This window comes from Paramacrobiotus metropolitanus, unplaced genomic scaffold (genome assembly GCF_019649055.1).
Source record: "Paramacrobiotus metropolitanus isolate TYO unplaced genomic scaffold, Prichtersi_v1.0 Parri_scaffold0000006, whole genome shotgun sequence".
In the NCBI taxonomy this organism is placed as follows: domain Eukaryota; kingdom Metazoa; phylum Tardigrada; class Eutardigrada; order Parachela; family Macrobiotidae; genus Paramacrobiotus; species Paramacrobiotus metropolitanus.
This window is the reverse complement of record NW_026570226.1, coordinates 1,493,416-1,507,290: the sequence shown is the minus strand read 5'-3', so window position 1 is coordinate 1,507,290 and position 13,875 is coordinate 1,493,416. Positions and strand designations below refer to the sequence as shown.

The 13,875-nt window shown below is 41.7% G+C and overlaps 2 protein-coding genes across 5 annotated transcripts; one reads left to right on the top strand and one right to left on the bottom strand.

Moving 5' to 3' along the window:
* The first annotated feature begins 23 nt into the window (after nt 1–23).
* Nucleotides 24–7,454, top strand: LOC129581981 (multidrug resistance protein mrp-7-like). Of its 4 annotated transcripts, none has more exons than XM_055473317.1 (11): nt 24–154; nt 1,255–2,178; nt 2,669–2,707; nt 2,768–2,828; nt 3,728–3,786; nt 3,927–5,390; nt 5,510–5,784; nt 6,022–6,107; nt 6,178–6,246; nt 6,383–6,877; nt 6,948–7,454. In XM_055473317.1, the coding sequence occupies exons 2-11, from the start codon at nt 1,289–1,291 to the stop codon at nt 7,188–7,190; spliced, it is 3,681 nt and encodes a 1,226-aa protein (XP_055329292.1). In that variant the 5' UTR covers nt 24–154; nt 1,255–1,288; the 3' UTR covers nt 7,191–7,454. The 4 variants fall into 4 exon arrangements, with proteins under 4 accessions (XP_055329292.1, XP_055329294.1, XP_055329291.1 ...); XM_055473319.1 differs by lacking the exon at nt 24–154 and adding an exon at nt 470–1,022 and having other exon boundaries at nt 1,255–1,940; nt 2,777–2,828; XM_055473316.1 differs by lacking the exon at nt 24–154 and adding an exon at nt 470–1,022.
* Nucleotides 7,455–7,562: 108 nt separating this feature from the next.
* LOC129581699 (mutS protein homolog 4-like) lies at nt 7,563–13,592 on the bottom strand. Its single transcript, XM_055472911.1, has 23 exons — nt 13,524–13,592; nt 12,969–13,350; nt 12,568–12,716; nt 12,273–12,469; nt 12,082–12,203; nt 11,727–12,004; nt 11,362–11,622; nt 11,192–11,258; nt 10,942–11,126; nt 10,841–10,865; nt 10,740–10,773; nt 10,555–10,679; nt 9,782–9,876; nt 9,636–9,683; nt 9,411–9,578; nt 9,207–9,279; nt 9,046–9,110; nt 8,882–8,952; nt 8,706–8,809; nt 8,513–8,601; nt 8,155–8,443; nt 8,016–8,051; nt 7,563–7,942 (listed from the first exon to the last, which is right to left on the bottom strand). The coding sequence occupies exons 1-23, from the start codon at nt 13,590–13,592 to the stop codon at nt 7,860–7,862; spliced, it is 3,015 nt and encodes a 1,004-aa protein (XP_055328886.1). The 3' UTR covers nt 7,563–7,859.
* Between the last annotated feature and the right edge of the window lie 283 nt (nt 13,593–13,875).

Below are 13,875 nucleotides of genomic sequence, written 5' to 3'. Positions count from 1 at the left end.
CACCAGCTGGAACCGTGAAACATTTATTATACGTCCCGGAAAATACCTTTTAAACATCCGTCTGCGAATTTGCTTAAGCAAATGATAACGAAGTGTTTATTGCTAGTTCTGCTTGCTCTAACCCGAAATGCCAACGTCACATACACCAGTACTAGTGAGTATCAACAAAGATCTGTGGTACCAAGTACGGCAAGTACAACTAGATCTACGGCTGAAACCTTTTGTCTGATCGATGACATGTTTTCCTGATAGGTACAACATTATCCTTGGTAGAATGCTTTGGATTATGTTACTTGATTACTATTCGATCTGTACCTAATATCATTTAACGGAATATAAATTTCATTTGCAGTTTTTGAGTGCTTTTTATTTGGTGAACAAAAATATCTATGGAAAAAGCGATAACTCAGAGCGAAAAAATACTAAGTTACTAACTACTAACCTAACTAATGTTGTGTTAACGTACGCGGCGGGAAAACGTTTCCAGTCAAAAAGGTTTCTCTGAATAAGCGCAACAGTCATGTTCCGAATCAGAGTATGCTCGCAAATGATTAATTCAAAGATAAACCGCTTGGCTTGCATTTCTGTTTCCCGTAAACATTTGCACGTTATATCCGCGTTGCCGGTGTTGTTGTGTTATCACAACTGCCGGCAACAGGACTTCGCGCCTACGTTTTTACAGTTGAGCTTGACGAAATCTGCCGGCTAGCGTTGATACGTTCATACATTACGAGTACTTGTGTGTTTTAAAGTTTACATTGCACTACGCGTTGCAATGTATTCGTAATCATACTCGTACATCTGTATGATTACGATTCCGAATTGTATGACCCCGATCCCGGATATTGTGCACATGGAGAGTTTTATTTTTGTCCCTAGAGTTTTTTGCCGCCACCGCTTGCTGTCATTCGTAAAAACTATGAAAATGTTTTGTTTCCGCAATCTGGTAGTATCTATGTCTAGCTGAATCGCCGAGATTTACAGCGTTGGATAATTTCGGTTAACGTCCATTAATTTTGTGTGTAAGTGCCGTGAGTCTATTTAATTAATGTGTGTAAGTGCGTCAGCATTCGTTTTGCTGAAAATACTGCAGAAAGTAAAACGAACCAAGAAAATATTGGCATATCAAATACTAGCTCGTAAACTACTGCTCATAGAGATATCTAGTGGGAAAAGCTCGTATTAAACATTCATTTTTGCTTTAGAATTATGTATTTACTGCCGAAATGTTCAAAAAATTTAACTTCCTTGTAGGACAAGTATTGGACACAGCTTTAACTTTAAAGAAATGACTGCGCCTGTTGGATCTGAGGATTCGCAGCAGTTTTCGCACCAGCAGGCGGAAATTCTTTCTTTGGAGCAACGCCTACGCCAATGTCGTCCTCGCTCCTCCGCGTCAATATTGTCTGTGCTATTTTGGAACCGTCCCCTTATGTGGTCAGGAATACTAATTTTCAACCTTTTCGTTAACCTCGGCGACGTATTTTTGATGCCATATGTCCTGACTCAACTCGGATCTAACAGTATTTTAGACAACAGTGTTAAGTACCTGATTGTTCCTTTAATTTATTTATTTATTTGGAAAGCCGCCGTTATTTTGCGATTATTGCTAACTGAAAAGTTTCGTTTGCACATGAGCGCTAGTTTTGTGCAGTGCATGTACAATAGTGCGTTCATGGTGCCGTTGAAGTTTATATGCGAGCAGGCGGTTTGCAGTCAGTGCATGGAAAAATTCGCGCAGTGTTCAGAAAAGCATACCGCACCCAAGGAAAGCATTTCGGGGAGTGCCGCATTACAAAATGTTTTGGGCGAAGATACCTATATTGCAGTTTCTTGTCTACTGGATATTTTGGAATTTTCGGCATTTCCAGTTGGCATTGCATGCAGCTTGCTGTTATTGTTCAACACACACACCGGTATCAGCGTGTCACCCGCATACGGTATTGGTTTGCTTCTGGTTTTAGCTTTTGTCTTTGTAAATTTATGTCGGAAGTTAATTTTCAATCAAACGGGTTTACGTTTGGCCACGGAATTGCGAGTGCAGCGGGTCAAAGCCATGTTGCATCAGTACTATCCCATGAAAATGCATATGTGGGAATGTTTGTTCGCCAAGCGCATCCTAATGCACAGGATGGTTGAATTGCATCATATAGCAAAAATATTTTGGATTCGTTCCATGTGAGTCTCTAAGCCAGTTAGGTAAACTTATTTCTAAAATTTAATGCATGATAATAAGTTACCAAAGAAAGCTAAGTACTGCATATATTTATTAACTATTTGTAATGTACATGTAGATACGGTATATGCAAGACTAGGTACCGTATTTATCGAATTAGAAGCCCAGGGTTACAAATATTACAAATGACCCACGGGGTGGGCTCCAATTACGGGCATGGGCTTGTATTTAGGGGGGGCTTCAATTTTTCAAACCAGCTTTTTGGCATTTTTTAATATGGGGTTTACGGTATTTAATTAAGCCCATGGGCCTCTATTTCGGGGGGGGGGCTTATAACTTTCAAACGACCTTAGGGGTGGGCTCTAATTACGGGGGGGCTTGTATTTGGGGGGGGGGCTTCAAATTCGATAATTACGGTATATAATGTGACCAGCCGGATTTACAATGTGCGAGGAGATATTTCTGTTCGGTCAATAAATTTCATTTTCGCAGTGATAACTCCCTCCAGCATCTACTTCCTGTTTTTGTTCTGTAAGTAACGACTGCGACAACTGTTGATTTCTTGCAAAAAGCACAATAAAAAATTAGCAGTTTGTTTAGGATTTACGGACTGTACCAAGAAGGCAACTCAAAATCGGTATCCGTCGCTCAGGTTAGTGTCTTAAAGAATTGTTATGACCAGGCCCGTCGCGAGACCCCTGTGCAATTTTCAAAAAAAAACTCCTCCTACAGTTTTCATCGGAAAATTTTTCTGAATACACCATTGGATTCGTCGTGAAATTCTGAACAAAACGGTTGAGGCCGATTTTTGAAATTCGCATTTCCCCCCAGACCGTTACTGCGGGCGGTCGCCAATGCGACAGCCCAGTTCTTGGGGCATTCCCCCCTGGCCCCCAAGGGCAGTCAAAGACACCTTCTCGAGCCTTTTTCAGTGATACAATTAGTATTTCAAGCGCAAATGGTTTCTCTATTTCTGAGGGGTCAGGGGGGAAAGCCCCAAAACTTGGGTTGTGACATAGGCGACCGCCCGGGTGGACGTGCTTGGGGAGGAACAAATTTTGAAATTTGGCCTCAACCGTTTTGTTCAGAATTTTACGGCGAGTTCAGGAATGTTTTCAGAAAAAATATGCGATAAAAACTGTAGGAGAAGTATATTTTTGAAAGTGCACGGGGGAATTCCCCAGAAGTCAGGCTGTCGAATTGGGGACCGCCCGTAGTGAGGGTCTAGGGGGAAATGTGAATTTCAAAAATCGGCCTCAACCGTTTTGTTCAGAATTTCACGACGAATCCAATGGTGTATTCAGAAAAATTTTCCGATGAAAACTGTAGGAGGAGTTTTTTTTTGAAAATTGCACAGGGGTCTCGCGACGGGCCTGGTTATGACGGGTATAAAAGGTCAGAAATACTTTGTGCATGCAATTACGGTATTGTAGTAAAGTCACTAAAGTGCGAGGTTTTACTATGCAGCCGCAATACAATATCCGTACAGGAATAACATAATAAGCACGCTTAAGAATTTATGGATTTCTAACTACAAACTTTTATTAATAGGTCATGATAATCACTGCGACAGTGCGGTCCATTTGTAGATATGCTTCCGGATTATCCAAGTACGCAAAAATCTAAAACCAAGATTTACGAAATGTTTTTTAACATAAATCAGCTCTAAATAATTAGTTTTTATAAAATTACCTTCATAAATTATTATGATCGCGGAGGCTATTCCCTCATTTTTCTAACGATTTTTCAGGTTGACAACATCCTTGTCTGATTTGAAAATTTCTCTCCGACGCTTAAACAAATTTATTTCCATGGCAAAGTGTGAAAAAGAAAATCGGGATGGTGTGCGGTCTCCCCCAGATACACCTCTGGAAATCGGCATGCCATTAGAATCTAAGCGAAATCAGTGCATTGGAGTAACGGGACCCACGGGTTCAGGAAAAACTTTATTTTTCTTATATCTTCTTGGAGAGTTTCCGAAAACCCAAATGAAAAGTAAAGCCGACAGGGAAATCCGCCAACTGTTGTCCCTTGGAAAGAAAATAAGAAAGAGCCACTCTGTAGCCTACATTTCTCAAAAACCCTGGTTCTTTCCTGGGACAGTCAGGGAGAACATCGTGATGGGAAAACAATATAAAAAAATCTTTTACGAAAAGGTTGTTTTTGGATGTGGATTGCACATTGACTTCCTTAGTCTTTTGGATGGTGACCTTACTGTAATCGAAAAGAATGGGCAGAATTTAAGCGGTGGTCAGCGCAGTCGGATCGCATTAGCTCGTGCCGTGTATCAGCGGAAACAGTTTTATCTACTGGACGCGCCGTTTGCTGCACTGGATCCTAATACCACGCAACACATCCTGGACAACTGCATCTTCGGTGTGTTGTCAGGCACTGTACGGCTTATTATTACCGCGAACGAATCGGTGCTTGCAAAGTGCGAAAAAATTATCTGTTTTGATCAAAGTAAAGTTTCGATCGTGGAAAATAATTATTTGAATCGGTGGTCTAATGCTGAAGAAAAAGTAGTAAATCGTGAGACTTATCCCGAAATGGTTCCAAAAGTATTACCGGAATCTGAGAAGAAAGAAACACGGAAAGATGGATTTATTCTTCAAAAAGATCATGAAAAGACTGAAAAGCTTTTCACCCAATATTGGCAAAGCCTGCCTTTTTTGCTAAGGACAGCTTTTTTAGCGACCGCCTCCCTCCACTTTTTCCTTGGCTTTTTTAGTGATTTGTGGCTCGCAAAATGGAACGGTGCATCACTTAATTACGAGAATGGCACGGATACTATTCGAACCGGTATTCGGTCGGAAAAGTCAAGCGAAAGCGTCTCCGCATATAGAATATACTGCGCCATTTTCGGAACTTCCCATTTACTTGGCGCCGTTGCGTATCCGCTGTACTTTCTTGGCACTTATTACAGTGGAAAATATCTAAATGGATATCTTACTAATTCTGTTATGCGCTGCACACCGCACAGTTTGTTTAGCAAGCGCACGACGACGGGAAAAATTTTAACACACTTCGGAATGGACACAACGATGTGTGACCTTTCGTTGCCTGCGACCAGTTTTGCATACCTTTGGCAGTGCGGGAACACTGCGATATCTTTATTTACCGTGTTTTACTTGCAGCCGAACCTAGCAGTGCTTCTGATACCGGTGTTAGCAATCGTTCTGGGATCGGCAAAATCTGTTCAGAAAAGTATAAGGTAAAGCTAATGTGAGCTAATTTCCAAAATAAGTACCAATCTTATCTTTAAGTAAGTTAATAAGAAAATCACGTTTACGGCTTACTTGACTATCTGCGTATAATTATGGCAACTTTTAGGCATATGAAACAACAAGTAACGGATGCCTGGATACCGGTTTATTCTGTGCAAAATGCCACAGCCGATCCAGAAGGACTTGCTACGCTGCGAAGTTCTGGTTTCGAAAGCTGCACGTATTTCAAGCTGAAGATGCTTAATTGTGTTGCTGACCTAATGCGCTCGGAATTTCGTCTAACACGATTTATTGCAATTATCCAGAGTGTATTTCTCATCTTCGAATCGTTGATCATCTTCGCCGTAGTGACAACTGGATTTTACACGGACATTTCGAGAGGTACTTACTTAATGTACGAGTACTATTAAGAATTGTTAGATAGATTAAAAAGACAGATAGGTTAAAAATAGGTTAGACCAAAAGTAAAATACCGGCAACATATTTTGTGATCGCCAAAGACATTCACCAAATATATCAATAACTAACGAGTAGATATATTTTTATCGTGGAAGTTTTCATATATAGCGATAATTTATATTGTTGCAGTGCGCTGCTAACCAGTTCTGAATTTTGCAGCCAAAATAATCATTGTTCTTCTTCACTGCATCGAAGCCACGGATAATATTCGATGTTTATTTGAAAGCCGTTTAGAAGCCGAAAAGGTCGCCTTATTGATAAAACAGCCCGGCATTCTTCGTTACTAATGCTCATTATTCGCATTCCGTTTTGTAGGCTGTTGTGCATTACCATCGAGTCATAAGTTTCGTGAAGGACCTCGAGAAAGAACCAAGTGAAAAATTGGTAGCGTTAAAATTTGTATTTCCACCCGATAGGATTATTAATAATTACTTAAAGCATTTAATGTAAATATAAAAGCATAAAAACCATGTGCCACGGAAGCGCGTAATTACTGTACTTAACATTCGTGTGACTTCAGGCTACGGCAAACATTCCGATCGGCCAGATAGAATTTAGCCATTTTTACGCAGCTTATGGAAAACATGGTGACGCTACGCTGCATGACATATCAGTGAAAATTCCTCCAGGGCAGCTTACTGCCGTCGTGGGGCGCACCGGAAGTGGAAAGTCCAGCTTGGTGTTGGCATTGTATCGTCTGCTTGCGTCTCGGTCAGGATACATTTTACTGGATCAAAGGGACATTGACCATTTAGACACACGTTCGCTTCGATCGCAGATGGCTGTTTTATCGCAAGTACCGACGATGTTTGATGGGAGTTTAAGGCACAATTTGGATCCAATGGGAAAGCATTCCGATGCACAGCTGCAGGTGGCAGTAAAAGTTTGCAATCTAGAGAAGGTTATTCGCCGACTAGGATCTCTGGATGCGAGTGTTGGGAGCGAGGGAGCGTTGCTGTTCACTGGCGAACAGCAATTAGTGGCCTTTGGCCGGATGCTACTACAAAACCGTCCAGTGAGAAATATCATTTTACTTTTACAGCGATTTTTGGTTGACCATCTGTCATGTGGGTTTTTCTTTTTAGATAAATATACTGGATGAATTTACAGCTAATGTAGACCCGATAACGGAGAAATTTCTGTTAAAACAAGTCATACAACTGTTCCAAGGGAAAACCGTACTGTTAATCACGCATAAACTAGACGTTGCCGTATTATGCAAAGAGGTCGTGGTGATGGACCGTGGGCGTGTCGTCGAAACTGGAAATCCCCGCCGGCTGCTGGCCAAGAAAAGCTCAAGATTTTCGAGTTTATTTTTAAATCTGTGATAGCATGGGTTACTCAGAAATTTAAATTATTAGCACTATAAAGTACATGCGCAAACGATTTATTGTATGCGACATATAAATTATGGTATCCGACAACCTTATTTCAAAAATGCAACCTTCCAATGATCCGGCGGTATCCTGAAACCCTGACCAGGGCCATTCTATCTGCACATTTTTTGTTTTGTTGAACCTTATTTTTGCACTTTTAATAAGATGTTGTCTTGTTTAACGCACTTACCACAAAGACACCCGCTGATATACTGATTATTGGTTATTCTTTAAGCCAAACTTTTCAAATTATCGCGTATGAAATGGTATCCCGGTGCCGGCCGAGATATGTCGGCTAGAAAGATGGGTAAAAGATATCTGAAATTGTGTGATGCTGATGCCCACTTTGAAAAAAGCTTAAAAATTTCGGGCGCCGATGTTGGATGCGTGTTCGTTACTTTGGATAATAAACATGATAACAATAACCATTCGAACGTGGAACAAACAAACACTGGTAACAAAAAAAATCAATTTTCAGGAAACGGTTATGGATTAATCCATATCTACAAATTCTGTAATACAATACACCGGCAACGTCAGAATCAGCAGAAGATTATTCCCTTTTCACAAACTATTCTATGCAAACGCCGCATTATCCTTATAATACCTCAACGCCCAGTACTACAGCAAAGGCGAAAGGATTGGCGGACGGCAATTTTCCTCCGGGGATTTCGGATCTGGCGCAGGGGATTCAGGCCGAAAATCTAATTCAAACGATACAGAGAAGTCAGTATCCGAAGCGAATTAGTTTCGAATGTGAAATTCAAAAACACTTGCATTCTGATCTTGACGGTGGCCGCTCCGGTTCACTAGCTACAATTCAACCAAATTGTACGAGCATATATTTGCATTAACCGGTGCATCTGGCAAAATTCAGAATAAGAAGACATTCTGAGCAAACAAAGCAGCGTCTCACCTCTATCCATTTCCGGGGAAATCGGAAAAGCATCAAGCCCTTCTTTATGTGGAATCGAATCTGTGTTTCCTGTGGACAAATCGTCCACAGCGCGATCGGATGAACTGATGGCGAGCTCTTGGTGTGCAAGGATGGCCATCTCCGTTTGATAGTCCGCTTTGATTTGCATGAGACATGCTACAATATCATCGTACGGAAGCGATTTGTTATGCACTAGCTGAATGACACGATTTGCATAACGACAGTCAATCTGTCGCTGGCGGAATTCTTTTTCATCTTCTCCCATTGTCTGGCGAGAAAAAAAGCCGTTCTTTAAAACTCCAAAGAAGTAAAATCAGAATACTTTCATCATTCTTACAAATTTTATCCTTCGAATTTTTTCCAGCATTTCCATGGCGTTTCTTGTTAGTGAAGTAGGCAAAGATGTTGCCTCCGCAAGCGCAATGCCTACGACAATTCTTTTGAATAACTATTTTTTCCAAACTTGCAAAACAAAGTTCTTAATGAAACTGCAAATCAGATTTTGTAGTGCAATGTCCGGTGTTTCGTACCGTAACTGATGTCCATGCAGGGGCCATCTACCATTTCGTGCGTATAAACCAGCTGTCGAGTCGATGTCGTCGGGTTTTGGGCAATAATGGTCTTAAAGTTCACACTGAAAACGAAATTTATGCTTCTGCAGTACTCGTACACCAACAGTAACACGGGTTAGGAGTAACATGGTTACTTATGAACATTTGGATACAGATGTTGCAGATCACAGATTTCTTCATAATGGGTAACGAAAAGCGTAGTCGCCTGAGCCAAAAAAAAACACAATATACTGCGGAGTAAATACTTTCAAAACGGTTTAGGACAAAAAGTAGTTGATAGGTGATATCTAGTGTCTACCTTGGTCAACAACAGCTGTTCACACAACGCCCAGCATACAGCAACTCCTTCCTCTGGACTGGTACCTGACAAATGACAATATGATTACCAATAATTATTTAGTAATCGGTTGTAGCAAATCAACTACACAACCATGATAACTAAAAACTGTATATTCGTACCACGACCAAGTTCGTCAATAAGCACCAACGTCTTCTCATTGGCCTGAGTACAGATATGGAACATATCCCGCATCTAAAATCAGAACTGCAGTGTGTTAAAACAACCTTCAAAACACCATAACTGTATGTCGCGAATGAATTAAAGTGAGATGTATCAATTTTATGGAAAGTGCTTGGTCGAGTTAATCGGGTAGCTACGTTCACCTCCACCATGAAAGTGGATGCGTTCGACGCAATATCGTCACCCGAGCCAAAACGGGAAAAGATCTGTTCAAACACCGGAAAAGATGCGAAAGTTGCAGGAACAAATGATCCAATTTGCGCCATAATCTGGAGCAGGGCCACTTGCTTGATGTACGTAGTTTTTCCAGCCTACAAGAATTCAGCGTATTCGTCACAAACCTAATGAAATTTTACAAAAAAACTCACCATATTCGCTCCGGTAATTACGAGAAAATTATTGCTTTCGTCAACAAACTGCAAGCAGTCCAGCAATACCGGAATAGAGTTACATAGGTGACGTACGTACAAATACGGTACTTCAAGTACTCGTATTGTATATTACCAGTACCCACCGCATTGTTAGGAACTGGCTGTTGGGCTAAGAGGCGGTCCAGCACAGGATGCCGGCTTTGCTCCAGAACCAATGCACCATGGAACCGCGGACGAACTACGTAAAAATGTGCTTGTGAAGAACGTTCAAAATGTGATCTTATAACAGTACTGTAGTGGCTCGCACATCTTGAACCACAGAGTTGGTGTACGGGAAAAACGTGCATCCAGTGTACACACTCTAACAGGGCCAAACGCACGATTCGCAGTTGGTGTGCATTGATAAATTTCTGATGTTTCACAACATCTGGTCTGGAGAACCTTCTTGAATTTTAAAAAAATTAGAGCTCTAACAATTAATAACTATGTTTATGCTCAAAAGCAGCCATTAACTTAAGTCTTTGCCGTCAGCTCGAATTCTAGCGCTGATTTGTTGTGGTTTTTGGGGTGCTCCTGCAGTGTGAGGGGTACGTTCAGCGTCCACATGCTGCAGCTACAGAACAATTCGAGCTCTCAAATACAGATCTTTTCTTTCTAAGGTGAATTACAATTTTAATGAAAATGCTTAATTAATTGGACAGATTCAGAAGGAGTGTTCATGTTGAAGTCAAAATCAAGCATCATTTCGCCGCCGTGCATTTTGCCCGGTTAGAGTGTGTATATTGGATGCACTTTTTTCCCGTACACGAACTCTGTGGTTCAAGATGTGCGAGCCACTACAGTACACGATAATTAGCAAGTCACTGTAATCAAAATTACCCAATATCAACCGTAAATGCTGCAGTACTATATTTACCATATTCTCCCAATGAGCAGGCATGGGTTAAGGACACAATCACGTCGATTGTGGCGACACATTCCGTCAGTTCGTAAAGACATCCAATAAATGGACGCAGTGAATCATGAGCATGCTTTAACATTCTGAAAGGTCACTAAACTGGCACTTGATTGCATTGTTGATTGCAGAATGAACATTCTTACTCGTCACTGAGGACAAAAATGTCGCGCACACACTCTGCACTTCGTTCTACACCAAGGTAAACTTCGGTAAGACCCAAAACTAACCCAGATTGCAGTTTGACGTAAGATCTTACCGTTCAAGAAAATCTGCAAAGATACAGCGCGAAATGAAAGCCATGTAATACTAAATATGCGGCATTTGAAAAGGCCAAGCAAAACTTACAAGATCTTTTGTTGTAAAGGTAATCATATTGCGTTTTTTTGTGATATACAAAAATTCGGGCGGAAGCGTGGTCACATCCACTGGGTTCTTGGGGCCGCTGTGGAGCTGGATACAAAAGCCGCGCCCGGCTTCATAGCCAATTTGCAAAGGTAAACCATGCCGCTCTGCCAAAGCGTTGACGTGTGCTGTCAAGATGTTCGCATTTTATCTGTTTACTTATCATAAAAAAATCTTTAATTTGTGTGCCAACCGGAAACATCATCCACAGATTCCGAATACAACAGCCGAGCCACGTCAAGGCATCCATTAATGTGGGACTATTTAACATATTAACTTGTAGAAACGAAGTACTTATATAATCTTATAATTCTGCCTTCCATCAATAAACCTTCATTTAAGTAAGCATAGAAACGTACTTACCTTTAAGGCATAACACTTCTGAGTTTTCATCCGTAATGTTCCCTTCTCGTACTTGGCTTCCGGGTGCACCAGAACATCGATAACGTTCCGCATCTCTTCATATCGACTGTCCGAGAGTAGTTCGTAAAATCCCCGGAACAAGGCGTTGGTGCTTTCTTTAATGCATTCGCGTAGTGGCTCCACGAGACCGAGGACATGCTTTAAATGGATGAAGGAGCCAATGTGCCGCTCCGATTCACGAACGGAATCTTTCTTCGGAATCTTAGGGTTAAATCATTAACAATAAAATTAATATTTAAGCACACATAAAAGATTTGCTCTTCAACACTGGTGCACTGGAGATAAACGAACGTACTCGTATTTACCTGTATTAGAAACCAGATTACCCGTTCAACGTCGATGAATCGACCTAGAAGCTGTTGCAATCCGAAGAACATTTCTTCCGACATAATCAACTCTTCGATGCACTCCAATCGCATGTTAATGGTTTCCAGTTTCGTAAAGGGCTGCAGTAAATTAGTCCGCAGAAGGCGACCACCAGCGTATGTCTTCGTATGATCCAAGATACCGAAAAGACAATCTTTTTTCTGGTGTGGATCCTGTGCGTTAGCCAACACTTCCAAACTACGAGCGGTCGAAGAATCTGGAAATAATTCCGCTTTGAGTAATACATTGACGACGAAACAGTTATAAACTAAGATATATCAAGTGCCAAATTACCAATCAAGCAGGTGTCCTCCATATGCATATACTTCATTCGAAGCGATTTGTGGACCAGCACAATTTTGTACTCGTACTCGACGTAGCAGACCAAAGCGGCAAATGACGCCAGGCAGTAATACCTACCATTTTGCGATCATTAAAATGCGGCTAAAGTCAAAATCATAAAACATCTGCGGATAAAAACAAACTTAGAAGCCAGTTCCGTTTCCAGTTTGGATTCATCCAGGAGATTCAGTTTTTTAACCTTGTCCATTCCGAACCCCTCGTTGAAATGCTTCCGCTGGACGGTGATGACATTGGGTCCGCCGTGAAAATGCAGTTCACGGAGAATGATGTACAAAGGCGAAGGATGGTCGGCGCTGGTCATCGTTTCGGAAATTACAACCTTTGAAGCAAATTCGAGTATCATCGATCAGGATTGATTATGTTAGTCATAAAAAATAGAAATGAGTCAAAATAATAAACAATTACTGATATTCGTACCACCGATGGTTCCAGAACGTTGAGCTTGATTATCGTCCTCATGTAGCTTGCGGTATCGGCATATTGTCCCAACTCCACAACGGAGGTGCGCATGTCGATGGTCGCTAATCCGATTTCCCCATGGGCAACGCCTCGCCCTTCCGCCAGTGCTGCAAACAGTTAAAGCACATTTGAACTACGTACATGCACTGTGCAGTCTGTGCTTATGTTATGTTTATTAAATTTAACAATTAGCTAAAATCTAAATGAATGCAATTAAAAGTATGAAAACATGTTCAATATTGTACCATCATTTAGTCACGCATTGTGCGTATGCACATTTCACGGTTAAAACTATTACTGCTGCTTTGCTGCTATCCGTTAACGCATTCACTGATATGCGCAAATTCCCTGTTACGTACCGACAATCACTCCCGGCTGTCCTCGGCCACTTTCTTCGCTGGTCTTCGAATTCGTTACCCGAACGGAAGCCGGATAGCCGCTACAGCTGGCAGAGTCTCCAGGCTGAATGGTTTTCGCGCTGCGCGCTACTGATGCAGATGCAGCAGGCTCGGTGCTTTGCGAAAAAATCGGATCAGCGAGCAGCGATCGACGTGAACTTCGGTAGTAATCCGCCGGGAAGTATGGGGAAGAAAAACTGTCTGCGGTGGAGCGGCCTGAAGGTGGCAGTGCACTGGATGCCGGCCGGCGCAGTTGATTGGCAATAACGGCAGACATAACAGTGGCCGGACGTGACGCTGGGGACGGCGGAGGATCATCGAATGCCGCCAGACTGAGCGGTGTCTGCAATTAATTAAAGATGCGCGTGATACATAAATGATTCGTTAATAAAGACGGCTCGAGCTCATGACAGTACGCAGTATGCTAGCTTTCTATGCGTACTCGAGTTCGGTCCATTTCTGAAAGATATTAGCAGGAAAACCAAAAATTATATAGAAAGTGTAGTTAGTACGTACTGGAAACGGATGAATAGTTGACCTTCGGCGATCAAAAGGAGAAAGCGAGTCCATTCTTTCGCCGTTCATCGTTGCGCTTCCAGATCTGCTCTGGGCATACTGCATAGGCTATAGCACACAGTGACACAGATGCTATATCCAAACCTTATAATTTGCCTAGTCTGCTTTAAACAAAAACAAATAAGAAATTTTTGTTCAGAACTTGCAGTTTTGTCAGTTTTAGATCCAGCTTGCTTACAATTACATACGTAGCTTGAACAGCTTTAAATACTGCATCTGTGGTCTGTGCATTATCGAACAAAAGCTTGCATGCTACTCATAGAAAATCGCTCTCCCGCACTGCCTGCTTCGG